The sequence below is a fragment of the Rhamphochromis longiceps genome, linkage group LG20 (genome assembly GCF_057381845.1).
Source record: "Rhamphochromis longiceps isolate RC_006_pf linkage group LG20, R_longiceps_female_GT1.1, whole genome shotgun sequence".
Lineage (NCBI taxonomy): Eukaryota > Metazoa > Chordata > Actinopteri > Cichliformes > Cichlidae > Rhamphochromis > Rhamphochromis longiceps.
This window is the reverse complement of record NC_140576.1, coordinates 30,672,638-30,694,229: the sequence shown is the minus strand read 5'-3', so window position 1 is coordinate 30,694,229 and position 21,592 is coordinate 30,672,638. Positions and strand designations below refer to the sequence as shown.

The window sequence follows — 21,592 nt, the reverse complement described above, 5'->3', positions numbered from 1 at the left end:
TAAAAGTCTTATTTTGGGTAAAGTGACAAAGATGTGTAATTCCTCTGATTTTCGAAGAGGTGAAGTTTAATGGGGGTTTTTTTTTTTTGGTTGATTATCTGGGTTATTCCAAATAGGAGAGTAAGGAGATGGTGAGGCTGTGGAGTTGGTAATATTTCCCACCAGGCTGACAGAGATGACTCTATGGATATGCTGTGAAAAGTTTGTCTGATGAATGGGAGATTCAATAAAAGTATGTCTCGGCATAATGCTCGATCAGTTTGTAACCAGAACAATTTGGATTGAGGATTAAACCATTTAATAAGATATTTTAGCTGATTAGCTAAATAATATAATTCTATATTTGCTGCTTCTAGACCTCCTGGAGATTTTTGTTTTTGCACAATTTGATATGGGGAGTTTTATTTTTCCAACAAAATTTTGACAGAGATGACTTAATAGACTTGAACAAGGAGGTTTTAGGAGATACAGGGATCACTGACAATACATAATAGAATTTTGGAAGGACTGAGATTTTAACTGTTGCTATCCTTCCACTAAGTGATATAGGTAGGTTGATCCAGGGGTTTAAATCCTCTGGGATAAATTTAAACAAGGGAGTGAAATTCATCATTCATTCTGTCAGCTTGGAGGAAACTTTAATACCTAAATATCTAATATTGTCTGTTTGAAGGTGATGGGGCGAAACAAGATCTGCCACATCCTCCTCATCCATACAGAGTGGTAAAATAGTGGATTTCGACCAGTTTATAGGGGAGCTGGAGACTATTTAGAACAACAATTGTTGCATTGTTACCTATTTAGCTGTTACTGTCACTTATATTCACAAACAATAGGCTAACTTTTTTATGTCATGCAGATTAACTATGTACTGACGTGTACTCTAACTGAGTGTAATATTAAATATTCATGCAATTCGTTTCACTTTTTTGAATGGGGTTTTGAAAAACCAGCTTTCTGGTACAGTACTACTTGCTGAATGCACAGTGCACTGGAGTAGACAGTGGCGAGAACTGCCTTTCACTTCCTTTCATCAGAAAGTTTCAGTGTAACTTTTTCAGCCTTACAGTATTCCAGAAGAGTCGGTAAGTTTCAGTATGAATTGACATGTACACTTGACCACACACCTTTTCTAAAAGTCAGCATTTCCTATTTAGCATGCAAGTCATCTGTTTAAACTGCATTTCATCAACTGGTTGCTTCGCTTGCCTTGTAAGATTTGGATAAATAAGTAATAACTGTAACCTGAACCTTCAGCTTGCGTTCCATGGTCATGACCCACGAGTGCAGAGGTTGAGACATGCTAACAAGGGATCAGAGTGATGCAGTCACTGGTGTGTCATCAGTCACTCACCTGTAGCAGCAGAATGAATTGTGGGAAGCGCTGAATAGGTTTAACCATCAAGCCATATAGGGTGATTCTGTCTGGGCTTGATGCCTGCTTCCTCTAAAGGTCGAAAGAAAAGAGTTTTTTTTTCCACTGAGCTTAAAATAGGAAGTGCTTCATGTTTCAAAACAAAGTATTGTATTTTCCAAGATCACTTGATCACTTGAGGTAAATGGTTGTAACTAACAGTTAGAGATCCTACAACCACTTGATTATGGTCCACATGGAATATTGCCCTATGCCTGTATGTAGCATGCTGGGAAGAATGGGGAGGATTTCCTCGTCTTCCACGGTTGCTGTACAACACTACAGAGCTGAGTCATTTTCAAATATGTATTAACTCTTGATATTGAAAGTCTGCTGCTGATCTCAGTGGCTGATTCACAGTTTCCCCCTTCCTTATTCTGAGATTTCCAGGTGTGGGTAAAAGAACCACAGATGATGTTCCTCAGGAAAGCAGAAAAAGTTGATCATCAAAGCAGACTGTTTCTTAGGCATATAGAGGATTCTCTTCTCTCAAATTGACTGCATTTTGTGCTGCTGCATTTTAAAATGATTTCATATTAAATATTAAAGTTAAATAGCACAGGTGGCCAAACAGTGGCTGTGGCACATTATACTGTTTGTATTGTTTGTCTGAAAAGACGGAGAATAATGTGCATATGTGTTTCAATAAAGATGTCATGGTATTCATGCAGATGCTGTAGTTGAATGTTTCAGTTGAAGTTCATAAGTGTTCTATAGTCTGTAACACTGACAACACTATTAAATAACTACAGATTATATGTTTGGGAATTTTACTTCTATGTATTTTTCTTTCTTTCAGTGTGGCATAGTGGTGAAGTGTCTAGCACTGTTACTTCGCAGTAAGGTCCTGAGTTGGGATGGGTACCGGTATCCGGTGCCATGATGGCACCGGTTCTGACATAAACGGCACCGGTTCTGACATAAACGGCACCAGTTCTGAGCGGCGAACAGGTGGATGATGTCTCTCTTTTAAACCCGGCCCAATAAGGCTAAACACGTTATTAAATTAACGCCTGTAAGGTGAACTAGCAAACACCGTCGTAGTTACATGCGGCTGTCTTCTTGTTTGATGGCAGATACTCCCTTCACCCTGGCCAAAAAGGCTTAAATGACAAAAAAAAAGTGTAAAACAGTCAAACATGAGAGGTTTTTGGACAAAGTTTGTGTTTTTTCCATTGTTTAAGCACTGCTTCCAGCCAAGAGTGATACCATATATGCCCTATAGCTGCAGAAAAGGCTAACATTGTTATCTTTTTACAAAAAAAAACAGCTGAACGTGAGGTTTTTGGACCAATTTTGTGTTCTCCATTCTTTAAGCACCGGTTTGAGCACCGTTTAAGCACCGGCACCGTTTCAAAAGTACCAGTTTGGTACTGGTATCGGATAAAACCTAAACGATACCCATCCCTAGTCCTGAGTATATATATTATACACACACAGGTATATATATGCAAATATATCTGTGAAGGTTCTCAGTCATCCAGGTCATTGTAGTCAAAGGAGCTTGCAAAGAAAACCGTCTGGACTTCTTTAAGTTGCTTGAAGACGTTTCACCTCTCAAATGGTCAGGAGTCCCAGATATAAACCTAGTGGGAGTATCCCCCCACAGAGGGACAAAAGGACCCCCTGATGATCCTCTAATCGCCTGAGCCAAGGTGTGAAACTGGGTGTGGGTCCCAATCAGCCAGGGTTTCGGGTGAGCTCATTGTGAAACCTGGCCCCACCTTATCATGCGAATTCCTGAGGTCAGATGGCCCAGCCGGTGTATCAGAAAAACTCAGGAGAGTTTTCTCCAAGCATGACATCCCGGTGCATTTCAGACCCAGCAACATGCTCAGACAAAGACTGGTTCACCCGAAAGACAAAACTCCAAAACACAGACTTAACAATGTGGGGTATGCTGTGCAGTGCAGCGAGGAATGCCCAGACCTCTACATTGGAGAGACCAAACAGCCACTTCACAAGCGCATGGCACAACACAGAAGAGCCACTTCCACAGGACAAGACTCAGCTGTCCATCTGCATCTTAAGGATAAAGGACACTCTTTTGAGGATGCCAATGTTCACATTTTGGACAGAGAGGACAGATGGTTTGAAAGAGGAGTGAAAGAAGCCACCTATGTGAGCGACTGTGAGCGACCATCTTTGAACAGAGGCGGTGGTTTACGACACCAACTCTCTGCCATCTATAATCCAGTTTTGAGTTCCCTCCCCAGACGCCTTAATGCCCACTCACATCCTGGGCCATCTGACCTCGCATGATAAGGTGGGGCCAGGTTTCACAATGAGCTCACCCGAAACCCTGGCTGATTGGGACCCACACCCAGTTTCACACCTTGGCTCAGGCGATTAGAGGATCATCAGGGGGTCCTTTTGTCCCTCTGTGGGGGGATACTCCCACTAGGTTTAAATCTGGGACTCTCCACCATTTGACCTTAGAACTGAAGAAGCTTCTCGGATGAGAGGTGAAACGTCTTCAAGCAACTTAAAGAAGTCCAGACGCTTTTCTTTGCAAGCTCCATATGCAAATATATGCAAAACAAGAGAAAGGCATTCAATAGAAAAGGCAAACATTAGAGGACAGGTTCCAAAGTGTTTGGAAGTAGTGCAAGAGGACTTGGTCTGAGTAAAGTCTGTGTGTGAGTGTGGCCTGAGTGATGAGGGTTACTCCAACCATGGCTCAGATTGGTGGGTCAGTGGGCAGGATTGGGGTCACCTGTGAGTGCCCTGGATTGGGGTCACCTGTGAGTGCCCTAGATTTCCTGAGACAGAAGGAGCTGGTGATGGCCTCGGCAGAGGGCAGCCACTGATTCTTTTGTTACCCCTCCTGTTCTCAGTAGTGGCCTTTGCATATCAAACACCCAAGCAGTAAGGGAGCATGCTCCCCACTCAGGAGCAGTCAAAGGTAAGCTGCAGCTTCTGGTCCAGTTTGTTTTTCATGTTTTTCATGTCCGTGTGCGCAGCCATCTTGGAATGAGTAGTTCCTTTCCCATTTATTATTTATCTGCACATTTTCCTTTTTTCACTTCCTTTATTATTTTTGCCATTTGGCCATTCTTCTTTCCAGAGTTTTGTCATATCTCATATGCCCTGCCATGGGGTTATAATGAGCTGTCTTGAAAATCATTTCCCGGTGGCTCTTAGTCACTAACAACTAGGTGTGTTCCTCCTCTGTACAAGTGTCACGACTCACTCGATAAAGCCTATCATTTAACAATACAAAGTGCGGTCCGCGCATCATCAGGGCGCGCCGAGTGACCATCAATTTCTATCACTTGGTCAAAGGTTGAGTGTAGGGTGTCATCACAAGATTAGTCCAGTGGAAAATCTTCCGTGGGGTGAATCGCAGCCAATCGGTTCCCAGAATTAGGGGATGCGACAGGTGCGAGCAAACTGCTGCCTTTACTCTATGCATGTTGCCCTTGTATTCCAATAGCAGCAGCACAAGTGGGGTAATTGTGAATATCCCCATGAACACATCTAACCTCCACCCACTCTGCCTCCAACAATGCCACGGGGAGAACCAGGGTCTGCATGACACCTTACCAGAATGTGGTATGTTCCTCCAGGACCGTGGCAGGGTGCTGGAGCCCCGGCGACGGTTCAAATATTAAAACTATGCAAGTACTTTTTAAAATGTCAATGGATAAAATGAATATTGGGTTACACTTCTGGATGTGGGCGGTCATGGTCTTCAGCTACTTGCTTTCAACATAGAAAGAAGGGGAAATTGCTGCTGGCTTGTAAGGGAGCCCATCTTCTTGCCAAAAGGCTGGAACAGTGCTGAGAGTAAGAGGCTTCAGGTGCTCACAGCTCAAACTTTACACTTCTAAGTTCATAAAAAATCTCATAACCTTATAAACCATGTATTCTCAGGATATGGGAACTTAACAAAACATTAGAATTTCCATAATTCCTCATATCAGCACAGCCTGTTCTGATATTATACTCACTCATAGCTGATTCCACTCCAAGTCACATTTTAGCTATTCCTGTAAGACTTTATTCATCTGTCTCACTCTCATGGCCAATTCATGATCACCAGTTAACCTTAAGTCTATGTCTTTGCACTGCGGAAGGAAATGGGAATACCTGGCAAAAACCCACACAAGCACATGGATAACCTTCAAACTCCTCACAGAAAGGCCTCATCTCGAATTCAAACCAGGAAACATTTAGCTGCAAGGTGACAAATGCACCAACCATCCACCACCATGCCACCCTTTTCACTTTACAGCTTTTCACATTATTTTCATTTAAACTGCACTTTTAAAAAGGTCACACTTGTTTATCATTTGGTATAATTTGATTTTAAATCCAGTTAACAATCCTACTCTTCTTAGTTCTCCCCTGAAGGGAGGGAACATGTAATCGGTTCCGTTTGTCATTTGTCACATTTGACAATGTGGTGTAAATGTGCAGTGTGAGCACCTTAAGAAAGTCCAAGAAAGCAGGTTTTGACAAGCAGGCCTTCTTGATAAGAGCCATGGCGCTGGTGAAGTTATTGATGTAGTCACTATACACGTTCAGAACCATGGACTTTGAAAACTGTGAAGGAAACATTGTGACATAAGGACTCTGCTTCGCCACAATATTTGTATGATAAGATTCACAGTAATTCAACATGTGGAACTACAAAGTAAATAAATGGTTGACGAGTCAATATTTTTGTCAAACCATTAGCCATCATAGGTTATTCTGACTGCCCTCTGAAACACGGAGCTCCCACTCTAACAGACTGACTCACTATGGAGCTAAGTCAGGGTCAAAAGTTTTATTCATTTGAAAAAGTTATTTGAAAATGACTGTTCTTATTTATAAAGTGCTTTACAAAACAGAACATTACGGCTAACGGGTGGATTTTCCCCATTTGAGTGCAGTTAGGCAAACAGCCACTTACTGCTAAAGAGTCAGACAGTAAAAGTGGACAGCATAGCCTCAGTTTCTTAACATAAAACTCACTGCTGCATCCAGGGACAGCATAAAAGTGATCCCCTTAAACTGACTTTTAGTTTTAGTGTCACAGCTGTCATGGTCCTGGTCTGTGACCCAGTGTTTCTATGTTCCTTAGGCTTTATCTGGCATTGTTTAGGTTACTAGTTTAATCACTGGTATTTCTGGTTCTCTTAGTTTTCGCCTTGTGTTATATTTATTTTTTTGTGTGTAGTTGTATGTTACTGTGCTTCCCCTGTGTTCCATGTTTCTCATTTAGTCACCCTTGTCTTCATGTTCGTTTATCTGCTATGTCCGTGTTAGGTCTTCCTTTTCTGTCTCCCTAGTCGACTATTTTCTCATGTCTGTTTCTCCCCTGGTCGCCAGTGTCAAGCCTGTGTGTCTTAGTCTGTGTCTCAGAGTGTTTCCTGTTTTATTTTGACAGTCTATCATCTTGTGTTCATTATGTTCAATTTTTCTAACTTTACAGCAGTAAAGCTGCCTCTTTTCATTCATCACTTTGTGTTACACGTCCTGCATTTGGGTCCGACCTCTGCCTGTCACACAGTGCTAACCATGACAACAGGAGATGTCAGTCATTAGTCTACATTCTGCTTCTCCCTTTTGATACACGCTCACAACACAAAATTAGGGAAACTGAAAAAAGGGTCTGAAACTGGATGAGATCAAATGAGATTTGAAACAAAGAAAAGTGAATTTAAAGCTAAAAATAAATTGGAAAAAAATACTTGCATTAAAACGAATAGTTTATTTAAAATAAAACAGTTTATGTTTTTTTCACTTTCTTTTAAAACATGAAAACGTAGAATTTCACTTTCAAATAACTTTTTCAAATTAATTAAACTTTTGACCACAATCTTGCTCCATAAATGCTTTCACCTTCTATATTTCAGTATGCCTGTCAGGCAGAGAGGCATCTATCAGATAATAATATTATGTCACTAAAATCAGGAAATAGCACAGCCATGATGGTCTGACAACCCCTATGCCTAATACATCACTGAGATTACCTCGGCTTAGAATCAGAGACTTCAGCTTTACAAAAACGATGTTATGAGCAGGTTGTGTGGAGTTTAAATGACTTGAAAGAGACTTTAGTAGTGTGATGATGGACACTTCACTTAAAGGTGAAGGATGACAGAAATTAAAAAGAGAAATTAGGAAGAAAATGTCAACTGACCGAAGCCACAAACAAGTCTCCTATCTTTTCACTTTGATCCCACTCGGCCACGCGGGATGCAAGGGCAATCTGGAACATGCAGTGACACTGATAGATCTCGTGCAGGCGGTGAAAGATCTGACGCACCTTCTTTGGGTTTAAAATCACAGACTGTGTCTCCAGCAAAGGCTTCTGGTACTCCTGAAGGACAAAGACAGACCAGTCTGGTATACTGCATATCTGTGGTTATGGTTCTGTTAGGTTACCCAAACAGTGCTTAAACTGTATACTTTGCATTTTGATATCCATGATGAATTCATCTGCTAAATAATGACCCACAATGTTAAATATTAGAAATTGGGATGTCATATTTCTGATGGCTGAAGTTTTTTCTGCTTAAGTATAAAGTAATTAAAGTTTTAGAGTGAGTTCCCCAAAGTGCTCAGATGAACACTGAACATTTATAATTAACCTTTATATTAAAATGCAAAATTTGGATATAATATAAAAAATATAAAATTCGTGACTGAGTTCCACACTGACAACACCTGAAGAGAAACGTGTCTCACCTGAAGGATTCGTTTGAGAGAGTCCAAGTAGCTGCTCTCACTTTGCACAATGGATCTGAGGATGAGACGTCTGACAACCTGAACGAAGCACCAATAAGTGAAATGGATCCAGCAAACCAATGACCGTAAATATTAACAATAAAAACATGCGCAAACAGTTTCAGTTTTAGAAAAGTTGTAGATGATGAGTCAAGACGAATGCAGAAATATGGAACAACAGGGAGGACAAAATTTCTTAAACTTCAGCCACAGTTGTTTGATATTTATTTGAAGTAGTTCATGTTAAATTATTTGTTTTAAACATCCTAGAAAACATGATCATGTTAAGAATGCTTAAATAACTTTGACCTTGCAGTAAGTGTAGGTGGCTGTGGCTCAGTAGCATAGAGTAGTTGGTAACTATATGCCAAGCTGCCTCAATACACTATTGCAATGTCCTTGGGCAAGTGACAGTTACTGATGCATCAATCAGTAACTGTGCAACTGTGTGTGTGTGTGTGTGTGTGAAAACTAGAAAACTATGAATGTGACCTGTAGTAAAAAAAAACACTTTAAGTGCTCAGTTAGAGCAGAAAAGTGCCATACATTTACCAGTCCATACACAAATCTCCATTAGGTTAGGGTCACAGTTGTGAAATCAGGTCTTTTTCAAAGTCTTTTTGAGGATAATCATCTGTTGTTGATAGAATAATAACGTTTTACTGTAAGTAGCTACCACAAGTTCACTACTTGGCATGAATTCCTTTTATGTGTTGAATATGTCATGGAATAACACAGAAGCACCTGGCACTGAAACTCAGCCTCCAACTAAACACATGTATGACACATCTATGATATCTACCATGCCTTATTATTTCATTCATACGATTAGCAGAAAATTTATTGTGACCTTAAGATCGAGGTCATTGACATTCAAACTCGCCTGAGATTTTTAATAGATACACCTATGGTATTAATTTGGAGCTCCTACGTCGTCTTCATCCCACCTGGCAGGGTGACGACTAAAGGATGAGGACTAAATTACTAGACCCCTATGTGTTTAAAGAGAGCAAGGGATTTTCAACATAGCATTTCTAAATCTACTAGGTTTTTTTTAAAGCAAAAAATGTTTTTTTGCACTCAATAACAATTATTTTAGAAAAAAAAATCAGCAGGGTTTGAGCTGTCACCTGAGAAAGCCTCATGGCAAAAACAAAAGAACTCTGCTTAGACTTGAGAAAAACAATTGTTGATGCTCACAAAGCAGGAGATGGATATGCAAAATCATCTCAGCGTCTCCAAGTGTGAAGTATCAAAAATGTCAAAGATAGCCCTACAGTACAGAACCAATAAGTCAGCAGAAATACAGATTAGTGAACATATGCTGACATGCACACCTGCTGACTGCTGAGTCCCTCTGGCATGGGGCAGAGTTGTGGTGGAGGGTGTTTTACCTCACACAAAAACACATCTATGTAACCGGCATCATCTTTTCCATCACCTGCAAAATCAAACAACCAGAGAGTGTTTGCATCACAAGTCATTTACTGCCTTTCCTGGCTCATTTATTAACTACTGTCTTCTTTTCCATCACTGTAACTGAATATGTTATTCATATAAAGAGCATTTTATTATTATAAATCTCACACACTTACATACACACATGTGTAGTCACTTTTCTAAATTCCCCCCTCGCCCCTGCAGGCGGTCTTTATCCTTCAAACTCGGATCTTTAACGAGAGGCCTGGAAGCTGGAGGGTCCTGCTCAGTATCTTAGCTGTTCCTAGGACTGCGCTCTGGACAGAGATCTCAGATGCTGTTCCTGGGATCTGCTGGAGCCACTTGCACTTGGTCACTGCACAAAGTGCTCCAATTACCACTGGGATCACTGTTGCCTTCATCCTTCAAATCTTAAGTTCTTCTCTGAGTCCTTGGTACCTCCCCAGCTTTTCATGTTCCTCCGTTCTGATGTTGCTAGCACTTGGTATGCCGGCCACTAGCCCTGCCTGCTTGTATCTTGCACCCTGCTGTTATGTGCTGGATTGTGTCAGGCGCATCTTTACACAGCCTGCACCTGGGGTCTTGCCTGGTGTGATAGACCCCAACCTCTATGGATCTTGTGCTCAGAGCTTGTTCCTGCGCTGCCATGATTAGTGCCTCTGTGCTGTCTTTCAGTCCAGCTTTGTTCAGCCACTGGTAGGATTTCTGGATGTCAGCCACCTCCTGCCAGGGGTACATACCGTGCAGTGGCCTGTTCTTCCACAATGGTTCCATGTGGTATTGAGGCAGGTTTTCTGCCGGTAATTTGATGGGAGCTGTTCCTTCTGGGGATCAGGACTGTCCAACCTTCAGTAAGCCAATCCGGGTGTCTCTCACCTTTCAGCACCTGGTTCGTTGGTGCTGTCAGAGGCTCATGGAGTGCAGTCAGCTTCTTGTCTGGCTTCAGCTATCTCTTTCCCACTCATATCTGAGATAGGGTACATTAGCATGAGGGGTCTAGCCTAGGAATCCTTACCGGATGCAGAACCCTGGTTGGGAATTGAACCCCGGACATGAATTTCCAAAGGCATGTAATTATAATTTTTATTATTTTATATGCTAAATGTTAAAAAGAATGTTGACAGGTTTCTGCCGTACCCTGTACAAAAGTAAAAATAGTAATGGTGACATCAGCTGTTTTTTTAACTATTGTTTGCACCCTCGGTTTGGCACCCTTGGTGTTGGATCCAAAAGTGACTGGTAATGGGCTGGCTGTAAAAGAGGACGTTTGTACATAAGGTAGCAAGTTATCAGTTACAAGGTAGCAACACTCTAAATCATGACTCAAATAGGCCCATTATTTACAAAATGAACATCATAGACTTGAATCTTGGAAAACTTGCAACTCAGGCCAAAAACTTTTTAAAGAACGTTATAATTTTCATTTTTAATTATTAATGAATTATTTAAGGATTAATCCCAGCTCCAATTCTATACCTGTAGAGTCTTTTCTCTGTAGGAATGACACTTTGCGAATCATTGCTAACTTTCTCCTTCCTAAACCCTCCTTGGTACCGTTTCTTGCTGCTTTCATCAATTACTGAACCTGGAATACAAGAACAGATGTGTAACCATGGTTACTTCAAATTCAAATCTGAAAAAATTAAACCACTTGTATTGTATCAAAATACTATTGGGGTTTATTTCATTTCTGGCAAAAGCAAAATAAAACCATATCTATCTGAAGTCATTTAAGATTATCTGATTAACAGTCAGAGTAAAAAGTAGTTTGTTCAAAGATGGAAGAGACAAACAGCTGAAGTGACTAGCACTACCTTAGTGTCACAGGTCTGTCTGATGTGGGCAAAAAGAGGCATACTGATACACAAAGCCAGCTCTCTCCTGGTGACAGCACAAAGGTCTTTGAGCCCCGGCACATCTGCAGGCAGCTGACAGTTGAACATCAGGAGGCAGAGACACAGCATTAGTTTAACTTTGACACGCCTGACAACTCATATCAATAAACACAACACAATACGACAAGAAGTTCAGTTAAAGACACATGTTAGTAGGTTTCCCACATACCCAGAAAATGAACCGCTGCCTAGGTCTTTGTTAAATAAACTTAACAATATTGATGTTTTTGCAAAGTTTTATACACATCTGATCAATACTTCTGCACATACAGTAGTTGTCAGAAGTTTACATACATTCATCCTGAGCGAATGTACAAGTTTGAATTTATTTGGGATTTTCTTTAATATTAGAAGCCACATTCAGACAGTCGATGGATCACACACACAGTGATGATGCATTATTTTGTATGTTTTCAACACTTTGTTTTAGGGATCAAATCACAAACCTTCCATTTGGCAGATAAATGACTGTGGTTCATGTGGGAAACTGTTATATCTAACTAAATGAAAGTGACTTTAATGTGAGGGTAGAGGGCCATCACTCTAAAGAAACACATTTACAATGAAGGAAATGTATGTGAAACTGAGATCTAAACTTGGCTTGGCAAGAAACTACAGACACACATGAACTTTAACATCTTAAAACATGGACTGACAAATCTAATAAAAAAGCATAACATTAAGATTTATTGTTGCATATATTCTCTAAGAGAAAGTTAATCATAATATCTGTCTCTAGCAATTGTTCATATTTCCTTTGTATATAGTTTTAAGACACCTACCTTCTGTTCACACAAACCACTTTATTTATCCAAAGTAAAGAGATTCCGTGTTGTGTTGACCCAGCTGATGAACTCCTTATTCAATATTCCGAACTTTACAAATTCTCCCCACTAACCAAGTCAAATTACTCAAGTTACATTTTACCCTTTTCAAAACACTGAGCGGCGAAAGTCCAACAGCAAGTTACAGCACATGGTGACAAAAGCAGAAGACAGAAGTGCTGACATGGTGAGGGACTGCCAGAAATAAATCACTTCCTCTTTTCATCATTCTCGGGTTGATTCACACAGAAGTTTAAAACAGATGTAGTTATTCCTTAGCAAAGTGATTTTTGGGCTGAAAAACTATGAATCGTTTAAAGCTAATCCTGACACTGCTGGACTTTTTCCACAAAGGTTGAATCTGCCTATAATGAAAAAAATAAAGAGAATTATGACCAACTCTGCAGTTTCTCTCTTTCAGTTCATCATTTTGCACTTGTAAAATATTCTTAACTCCAACCACAATAAAACATGAATGCTGTTTTTACAGCGCCTTCTGTGATCCAAAATATATTAAATCTACTTTATTTCTTTAGTGAAGACTTTTTAAATGACTTCACATGCGGTTTTCAGAGTAAGCATATTGATAGTTTTTTTGTAATGACTTATCTTGCTGCTGCTGTGGGTTGGAGGAGCAGCCTCACAGTCACACGGGTCATCATAACGCTCAAACTCACTGCAGCTCCAGCTTTTGGAGCCGAGATGATCGGGTCTCTGAATGGTAAATGGCCTGTATTTGTATAGCGCTTTACTAGTCCCTAAGGACCCCAAAGCACTTTACACATCCAGTCATCTACCCATTCACACACTGGTGATGGTAAGCTACATTGTAGCCACAGCCAACCTGGGGCGCACTGACAGAGGCGAGGCTGCTGGACACTGGCGCCACCGGGCCCTCTGACCACCACCAGTAGGCAATGGGTGAAGTGTCTTGCCCAAGGACACAACGACCGAGACTGTCCAAGCCGGGGCTCGAACCGGCAACCTTCCAATTACAAGGCGAACTCCCAACTATTGAGCCACGATCGCCCCGCCCCGATCGCCATGATGTCCTCAAAAGTCATCCACACCTGGACACAACATACTGTCAAGGTTAAAAAAGAGAGCAAACAACTGACGTGTTTGTCGCTCTCTATTCTTCTTCTTAAATTCATATCGTTAACTTTGTTTTGGACTTGACCGATCAACCGTTAAACCTGTTATGTGGGGTCTATCACCAAAATACATTTTGCTCACATCTGAACCTGTTTGGCTCTAGCACAAATCTGCTCCACATTCCAACATAAAGAAGAAAAAGCCTTAGAGGCAGCTTTAAGCTTTTATCCTGAGCTTCTAGAACTGTCTGCTGGAGGCCCTGAGAGCAGCCAGAAGTGCTGAAATGTTTAAACAAACTTAAAACTTACTGCCTCAGCTTGGCTTTTGACTGATTATGTGCATATACTAAAAATCAATTCAATTCAATTCAATTTTACTTATACAGTGCCAAATTACAACAACAGTCGCCTCAAGGCGCTTTATATTGTAAGGAAGATCCTACTATAATACATTCTGAGAAAAAACCCAACAACCATATGACCCCCTATCAGCAAGCACTTTGGCGACAGTGGGAAGGAAAAACTCCCTTTTAACAGGAAGAAACCTCCGGCAGAACCAGGTTCAGGGAGGGGCGGGGCCATCTGCTGTGACCGGTTGGGGTGAGAGAAGGAAAACAGGATAAAGACATGCTGTGGAAGAGAGACAGAGGTTAATAACAAGTACGATTCAATGCAGAGAGGTCTATTAACACATGTTAATGTTTTACTACAATCTGTGAAATATTAACTGATTTTCTTTTCTTCTACATACAAAAACAAATATTAAATAACTTTCCTTAAATGGACTGGTTCTTATTTAGTGCATTTGTACTCTGAGCACTCTACACAACTTGCCTAATTCACACATTTAAAGCACTTTTCTCTAGGTTGTTACTAAGTGCTTTCTGTCTAACACTCACACACATTCATTCTGTTACCCAAGGATATTTGACATGCAGACTGGGATCAAACCACCAACCTTCTGGTTAGTAGGTGACCTGCTCCACCACCTGAGCTACAGCCACCCACTAACATTTGTTGGATGTAGTTGTGCTCTCATCAGCTGCTTGTTATGTCTGTGGCGTCCCAAAAACCTGTTGTAGAGTTGGAAAGTATGGATGTCTGCTGGGAGGTTGCAGAGAGCCATCTGGTGGACAAACTGCTGAACAACACACCATGGTTGGAGTTCTCCTTCATTTTGGTTCAATTCTATATTATCCATATAGCTCCAAATCACAACAACTGCCACCTCAAGACCCTTTATGTTATAAGGTAAAGACTCCACTATAATACAGAGAAAACACCAACAATCAGATGAAGGAGAAAAAGGAAAAACTCTGTTTTATCAGGAAGAAATCTCTGGCAGAACTAGTCTCAGGGAGGTACTGGTTGGAAGTGATGGGAGGAAGACAGGACAAAAGACACAGTGGAAGAGAGACAGAGACTAATAATAACTAATGATTAAATGCAGCATGGTATCTAAACACATAGCGAGTAAAATGGGTTAGTGAAAAAAAAAAACACTCAGTGCATCATGGAAGCCCCAAGCAGCCTAATGCAACATAAGTAAAGGAGGATTCCCAGAAAGCTGATCCAGCCCTAACTATTTTAAGACCAATTGTAAAAGTAGAGGGGTGTCTGAAAGCTGAAGGCTCTGCCTCCCATTCTACTTCTAAATACCCTATCACCACAAGTAATCCAGCAGTGTGAGAGCAAAGTTCTCTGTTGGGCTGATGCAGTACTAGAGATGGCACGATACCACTTTTTTATGTCCGATACCGATATCATAAATTTGGATATCTGCCGATACCGATATGAATCCGATATAGTGTTTTTTAATCAACAAAACTGGTTTTTTTTTTAAATATCTTGCTGCATTTTGTATAAGTTCATACTCAAGTATAAAACAACAACTACACTAAAGCTATTCTGTTATACCTGTATGCAAAAAAAAAAAATTTCATAGTTCAGCAATACTGATCAATCTAATAAACTTAAACCTACACCATCCTCCCTATTCTGGTATTTTAAAGAGTACTTAGCGTAAATATTAAGCAACCTAACTAATAGGGTTCCAACTCCCAGCAACAACAAAAATAAATAAATAAAAAATAGGGAACCACCCCTCACACTCCACCTCATAATGCTTAATCAACGTAATCAACCTTAATTTGATGCAGTGTGGAAAAAAAATGCACAGAAATCAATTATTTTTCAAGAAATATTAAATAGATTCAACATCTTTCTTCAACAAAATTGCAGACTGCACAGATGGTACCTTCCCAAAGGAAAAAGTACTATAGCTTACTAGGGTATATATATTAGACTTAATAGTTACTATATACAGTAATTGACTTCTATTCATTTTACATCAAATTAAAACTTTGGGTGTAAGATTCGGATAATTATTTATTAAAAGCTTGACATTTTAAATGAGAATAAGAAAGAAAAGTATGTCTTTGTGCCCCCTTTTCCCTGTTAATGCCCTATCGGCCCCCCTGGCTCAACTTTGCTAGATCCGCCCCTGCACAGTTACCAGCCGTCAGCTACGTAGAAAAAGATCCTTGAGTAGAAAGTAATAATAAATAAATTCTAACAACAGCTGATCAAGCTTAAACGTGCTGCTGTTGTTCAGCCGCTGGTTTCCTCTTTCTGGTGCAAAGTGGGCCAAAAACAAACCAGAGACAGGGACTAGCCACAGAAAAGCCGATCAGCTGATCATTAAGCAGTTTCATGATTGAAGTAGCAGCCAGAAGAGGCAGTCGCTCCATATATCGTTTGGTAAGCTTAACGCAGGAATGCTTTACAAACATTCAGAGATGGACTTACACACTTGCTTTACTTCTCTCGGGGATAACTTTGTCGGAGATGAAATGCCGGGTTGCTAGCGAAGCTCCACATGCTATCCAGACCACAGGTCCTGCATGCCACAGCCGCTCTGTCACGTGATGCATACTGCTCCGACGTGCTAACGTTCTGAGGTGAGTTACGGCGTGTTGCAAGTTTTGTGAGGTGCTTTCGTGATATTTAATGGATCGGATTACATTTTTTATTTTTCTCCGATATCTGATCCAGTAATTTAGGTCAGTATCGGACCGATACCGATACGTAATATCGGCTCGGTCCATCTCTATGCAGTACTAATAGGTCTTTATTATAAAATGGGGCCTGATCATTTGAGCACTCACATGTAATAAGTAGGATTTTCTTGATTCAAATTAACAGGGAGCCAATGAAGACAAGAAAAATATGCTCTCTCTTTCTAGTCCCTGGTCAGTACTCTTGCTGCAGCATTTTGGATTAACTGAAGGCTTTTCAGGGAGTTTTCAGGACATCCTGATAATAATGAATTGCAGTAGTCCAACCTGGAAGTAATAAATGCATGAACTAGTTTTTCAGCGTCACTCTGAGACAGGATATTTCTAACTTTAGAGATGTTGCGCATATGGAAGAACGCAGTCTTACATATTTGTTTAATATGTGCGTTGAAGGACATATCCTGGTCAAAAATGACTCCAAGGTTCCTCACAGCATTACTGGAGGCCAAGGTAATGCCATCCAGAGTAAGAATCTGGTTAAGATAAGATAAGATAACCTTTATTAGTCCCACACGTGGGAAATTTGTTTTGTCACAGCAGGAAGTGGACAGTGCAAAAGTTATGACGCAAAAATTAGAATACAATAAGAATAAATACAGTACACAACTGTACAGAATAGAATAAAATAATATACTATATACAGTAGAATAAAATAGAATAAAAATATACAATAAGATAAAAATAGAATACGAATGCTATATACAACTGAGTAAAAATACAACGATGCCAGAAAAGATTATTGCACTTAGTGTTATTGCACATGTGTGGATGTGTGTGTTTGTTCAGTTAAAGTCTTTGTTGTGGAGTCTGACAGCAGTGGGGAGGAAAGACCTGCGAAATCTCTCCGTCCCACACCGTGGGTGCCGCAGTCTCCCACTGAAGGAGCTGCTCAGTGCTGTCACAGTCTGCTGCATGGGGTGGGAGACGTTGTCCAACAGGGATGACAGCTTAGCCGCCATTCTCCTGTCACTCACCACCTCCACTGGGTCCAGAGGGCATCCTAGAACAGAGCTGGCCCTTCGGATCACCCTGTTCAGTCTCTTCCTGTCCCCAGCAGAGATGCTGCCGCCCCAGCAGACCACACCATAAAAGATAGCAGAAGCCACCACAGAGTCATAGAAGGTCTTCAGGAGTGGGCCCTCCACCCCAAACGACCTGAGTCTCCGCAGCAGGTACAACCTGCTCTGCCCTTTCCTGTAGAGGGCGTCTGAGTTATGAGTCCAGTCCAGTCTGTTGTTCAGATGAACACCAAGGTACCTGTAGCTGTCCACAGCCTCAATGTCCATACCCTGGATGTTCAGTGGTTGCAGTGGAGAATGCTTGTGCCTGCGGAAGTCTACCACCAGCTCCTTGGTTTTACTGGCGTTGATCTGGAGGTAGTTCAGCTGGCACCAGTCCACAAAGTCTTGAGTCAGTCCTCTGTACTCCTTGTCGTCCCCATCAGTGATGAGGCCGACTATTGCAGAGTCATCAGAGAACTTCTGCAGGAAGCACTGGGTGGAATTGTGGGAGAAGTCTGCAGTGTAGATGGTGAAGAGGAACGGAGCCAGAACCGTTCCCTGTGGGGCCCCCGTACTGCAGACGACCCTGTCCGACACACAGCCCTGAGTCCTCACATACTGTGGTCGGTCGGTGAGGTAGTCCAAAATCCAGGTAGTGAGGTGATGGTCCACTCCAGAGTTCTCCAGCTTGTCCTTCAGAACCGAGGGAAGAATAGTGTTGAAGGCACTGGAGAAATCAAAGAACATGATTCTCACAGTGCTTCCAGCGGTCTCCAGGTGAGCGAGGGAACGATGTAGGAGGTGAATGACGGCATCATCCGCTCCAATGCCAGGCTGGTAGGCAAACTGAAGTGGGTCCAGTGATGAGCTTGTTAGGCGCCGAAGCTGAGCCAGGACCAACCGCTCCAGGGTCTTCATCAGGTGGGATGTCAGAGCCACCGGCCTGTAGCTGTTGAGGTCCTTGGGGCGTGAAGTCTTTGGCACTGGTACAACACAGGAGGTTTTCCAGAGCTGTGGGACTCTTCCCAACCTCAGGCTCAGGTTGAAGAGGTGCTCCATCACCCCACACAGTTGGTCCGCGCAGGATACCAGATACCATATTAGATACCATATTTCATGGCCGAGTACAATAACCTCAGTTTTATCTGAATTAAGAAGCAGAAAGTTAGCAGCCATCCAGGTCTTTATGTCTTTAAGACATTCCTGCAGTTTAACTAATTGGTGTGTGTTATCTGGCTTAATAGATAGAGCTGGGTGTCATCTGCATAGCAGTGAAAATTCATGCTGTGTCTTCTAATGATGCTGCATAGGGGAGGCATGTATAGTGTAAACAGAATTGGTCCTAGCACTGAACCCTGTGGAACTCCATAATTAACCTCAGTTCACTGTGTGTTATGCTTGTATAACTATGCATGTGACAAATAAAGAACCTTGAACCTTGAAATTGGAGTCTATTAGATAGATATGATACAAACCACTGCAGCACGGTACCTGTAATACCTACAGCATGTTTGGCTCTCGTCGAAGGCGGTCGCACTTTTTCTCCTCTCCTCCTTCCGCTTATCTTCCCTGCTTAGCCTCTTGTGTCCTTGTCCTGTCTCGTGTGTATTACTTTCCCTCGAACAGTCTCTCACTGTCGTTCTCTAAAACCTAAAAGAGAATTATGGATTTGATCAACTGGTCTCTGAATGCTATTGACACCCTTTTCTCAACGAGAAGTCTGGGCTCGGGAGAGCCCGAGTGCCCTGGAGGGACTTTCCCTGCCGGATACACGATGGACGGGTGGCAGAAATGGAGGATCATGTGCCTGGTGGGACTGTCGATCAAGGACGCTGAAGATATCTACCTATTCGGAACCATGATAACAGGGTTCTTGCTGATCGGAGCTGTCTTGGCCCTGGCTTATCGGAGAATTAAGAGAGCGGAACCGGCTGTTCAAACCCCCCCAAGGCTGCCCGCTGGGATTGAAACGATGGGACGAGGCGCGACTTCTCACAACGAAAGCAGCATGGCTAACACCTTGGAGACGCTTACAGCTGCCATGAAGACTCAAAATAACACCATTGAGCGTATATTGGGATACATCAAAGAGAGGCCTGCTCAAAATGACACCCTTGAGCGAAAGTTGGATCACATCGCAGAACGTTCTCCAACGGGAGATCGAGAGACCAGTGTCGGAGTGTTAAAGAACAGCTTTGAAATTCTCCTGAGCTGCTCGCATAAAAGAAAAATCAACAACATCAACACGCGGATACCTAGGCGCCAGCTGCGGGCCCAAGGCTGGAGCCGAACAAAAACTCCCAGATAACGACTGTGTGTTGACTATTCTTCCCACCCCATGCAAGGCCACCTGGGTTGGCTGGCAGACTGTTTACTTAGCCTGATAGGGGGGAGGACACTGTCTCAGCTGAACTCTGGACACGCACACACAAATGCCTTCGATGCTTGTTTCCTGCGGGGGAACATGGTGGGTCTGTGTGCCGCGCTGTGCAGGGCGGCTGCTGTGTTCGCTTTGTATTACTCCCCACCCCCCTACCCAATCCTGTGGCTTGTCATGTCTTTCACAAAGTTGTGCTGTGGACATTTATGTGCTTTTTGTGCAGGGGAGTTTTTTTGTTTCCTGTTCTCATGCTGTCCTACCATAGAAGCACAGCATGAGTAGAGGTCTCTTTTTTTCCTCTTGTACTTTCCCATTGTTGTGTATATTTCAGTGTTTTTCTGTAACGCTACCGATCTCCGACTTGTATCCCCATGTAATGTCTGTGTTGTGTCTGTAAGGTCGGGGGGGGGGGTTCCCATTTCACTGCAGGGCAACCTGCATGTGGCGAATAAAGCTTTGATTCATTGATTGATTGATTGATTGATTGATTGATTGATTGATTGATTGAGCATGTTCTAATCGCTCTAATAGGATATTATGGTCAACAGTATCGAATGCTGCACTAAGGTCTAGCAGGACCAGCACAGAGATGAGTCCACTGTCAGAGGCCATAAGAAGATCATTTGTAACCTTCACTAATGTGATTGTTGTACTATGATGAGTTTGGAAATTTGACTGAAAGTCTTCAAATAAACCATTCCTCTGCAGATGAGAGCTGTTTGACAACTACTCTTTCAAGGATTTTTGATATGAAAGGAAGGTTGGAGATTGGCATATAATTAGCTAACACTGCTGGGTCTTGAGATGGCTTTTTGAGTAAAGGTTTGACTACAACCACCTTGAAGGCCTGTGGTACGTAGCCGATTATTAGAGATAGGTTGATCATATTTAAGATCGAAGAATTAATTAATGGCAGGACTTCTTCGAGCAGTTTTGTAGGAATGGGGTCTAAAAGACATGTTGATGGTTTGGAGGAAGTAATTATTGAAGTTAACTCAGAAAGATCAATTGGAGAAAAAGAGTCTAACTTAACATCAATGGTACTAACAGTAGCTGTAGATAATATTACATCTGTGGGATGATTATTGGTAATTTTTTCTCTAATGATAAGATTTTTATTTGCGAAGAAGTTCATGAAGTCATTACTAGTTAATGTTAAAGGGATGGTTGGCTCAATAGAGCTCTGACTTTTTGTCAGCCTGGCTACAGTGCTGAAGAGAAACCTAGGGTTGTTCTTATTTTCTTCAATCAGTGACGAATAGTAAGATGTTTTGGCTTTACGGAGGGCTTTCTTATAAAGCAACAAACTATTTCTCCAGGCTAAATGATGATCTTCTAAATTTGTGACACGCCATTTCCTCTCCAGCTTAAGAGTCCTCTGCTTTAGGCTACGTGTTTGAGAATTATACCACAGAGTCAGGTACTTCTGATTTGAGACCTTAGTTTTCATCGGAGCTACAGTATCCAGAGTCGTACGTAGTGAGGAGGTAAAATTATTAACAAGATAATCGACCTCTGTTGGAGTATGTCTGTGAAGGTTCTCAGTCATCCAGAAAAACCTAGTGGGAGGTCACTCCCACTAGGTTTATATCTGGGACTCTCCACCATTTGACCTTAGAACTGAAGAAGCTTCTCGGATGAGAGGTGAAACGTCTTCAAGCAACTTAAAGAAGTCCAGACGCTTTTCTTTGCAAGCTCCTTTGACTCTGTTGGAGTAGTATTCAGATAGCTGCTCTGCTGTATGTTG

General features: G+C 41.8%; 1 protein-coding gene across 1 annotated transcript in view; it reads right to left on the bottom strand.

Annotated features, from left to right (window-relative positions):
• arhgef10lb (Rho guanine nucleotide exchange factor (GEF) 10-like b) overlaps positions 1 to 12,429 on the bottom strand; it is a 37,804-nt gene extending 25,375 nt beyond the window's left edge. Inside the window, exons 1-8 of the mRNA XM_085394574.1 lie at positions 12,252 to 12,429; positions 11,389 to 11,502; positions 11,051 to 11,159; positions 9,472 to 9,575; positions 8,096 to 8,173; positions 7,548 to 7,727; positions 5,846 to 5,962; positions 1,355 to 1,447 (exon numbers count right to left, since the gene is read on the bottom strand). Coding sequence (XP_085250700.1) covers positions 1,355 to 1,447; positions 5,846 to 5,962; positions 7,548 to 7,727; positions 8,096 to 8,173; positions 9,472 to 9,575; positions 11,051 to 11,147 — 669 coding nt within the window. The 5' untranslated portion in view covers positions 11,148 to 11,159; positions 11,389 to 11,502; positions 12,252 to 12,429. The remainder of the gene's footprint in view (positions 1 to 1,354; positions 1,448 to 5,845; positions 5,963 to 7,547; positions 7,728 to 8,095; positions 8,174 to 9,471; positions 9,576 to 11,050; positions 11,160 to 11,388; positions 11,503 to 12,251) is intronic.
• Between the last annotated feature and the right edge of the window lie 9,163 nt (positions 12,430 to 21,592).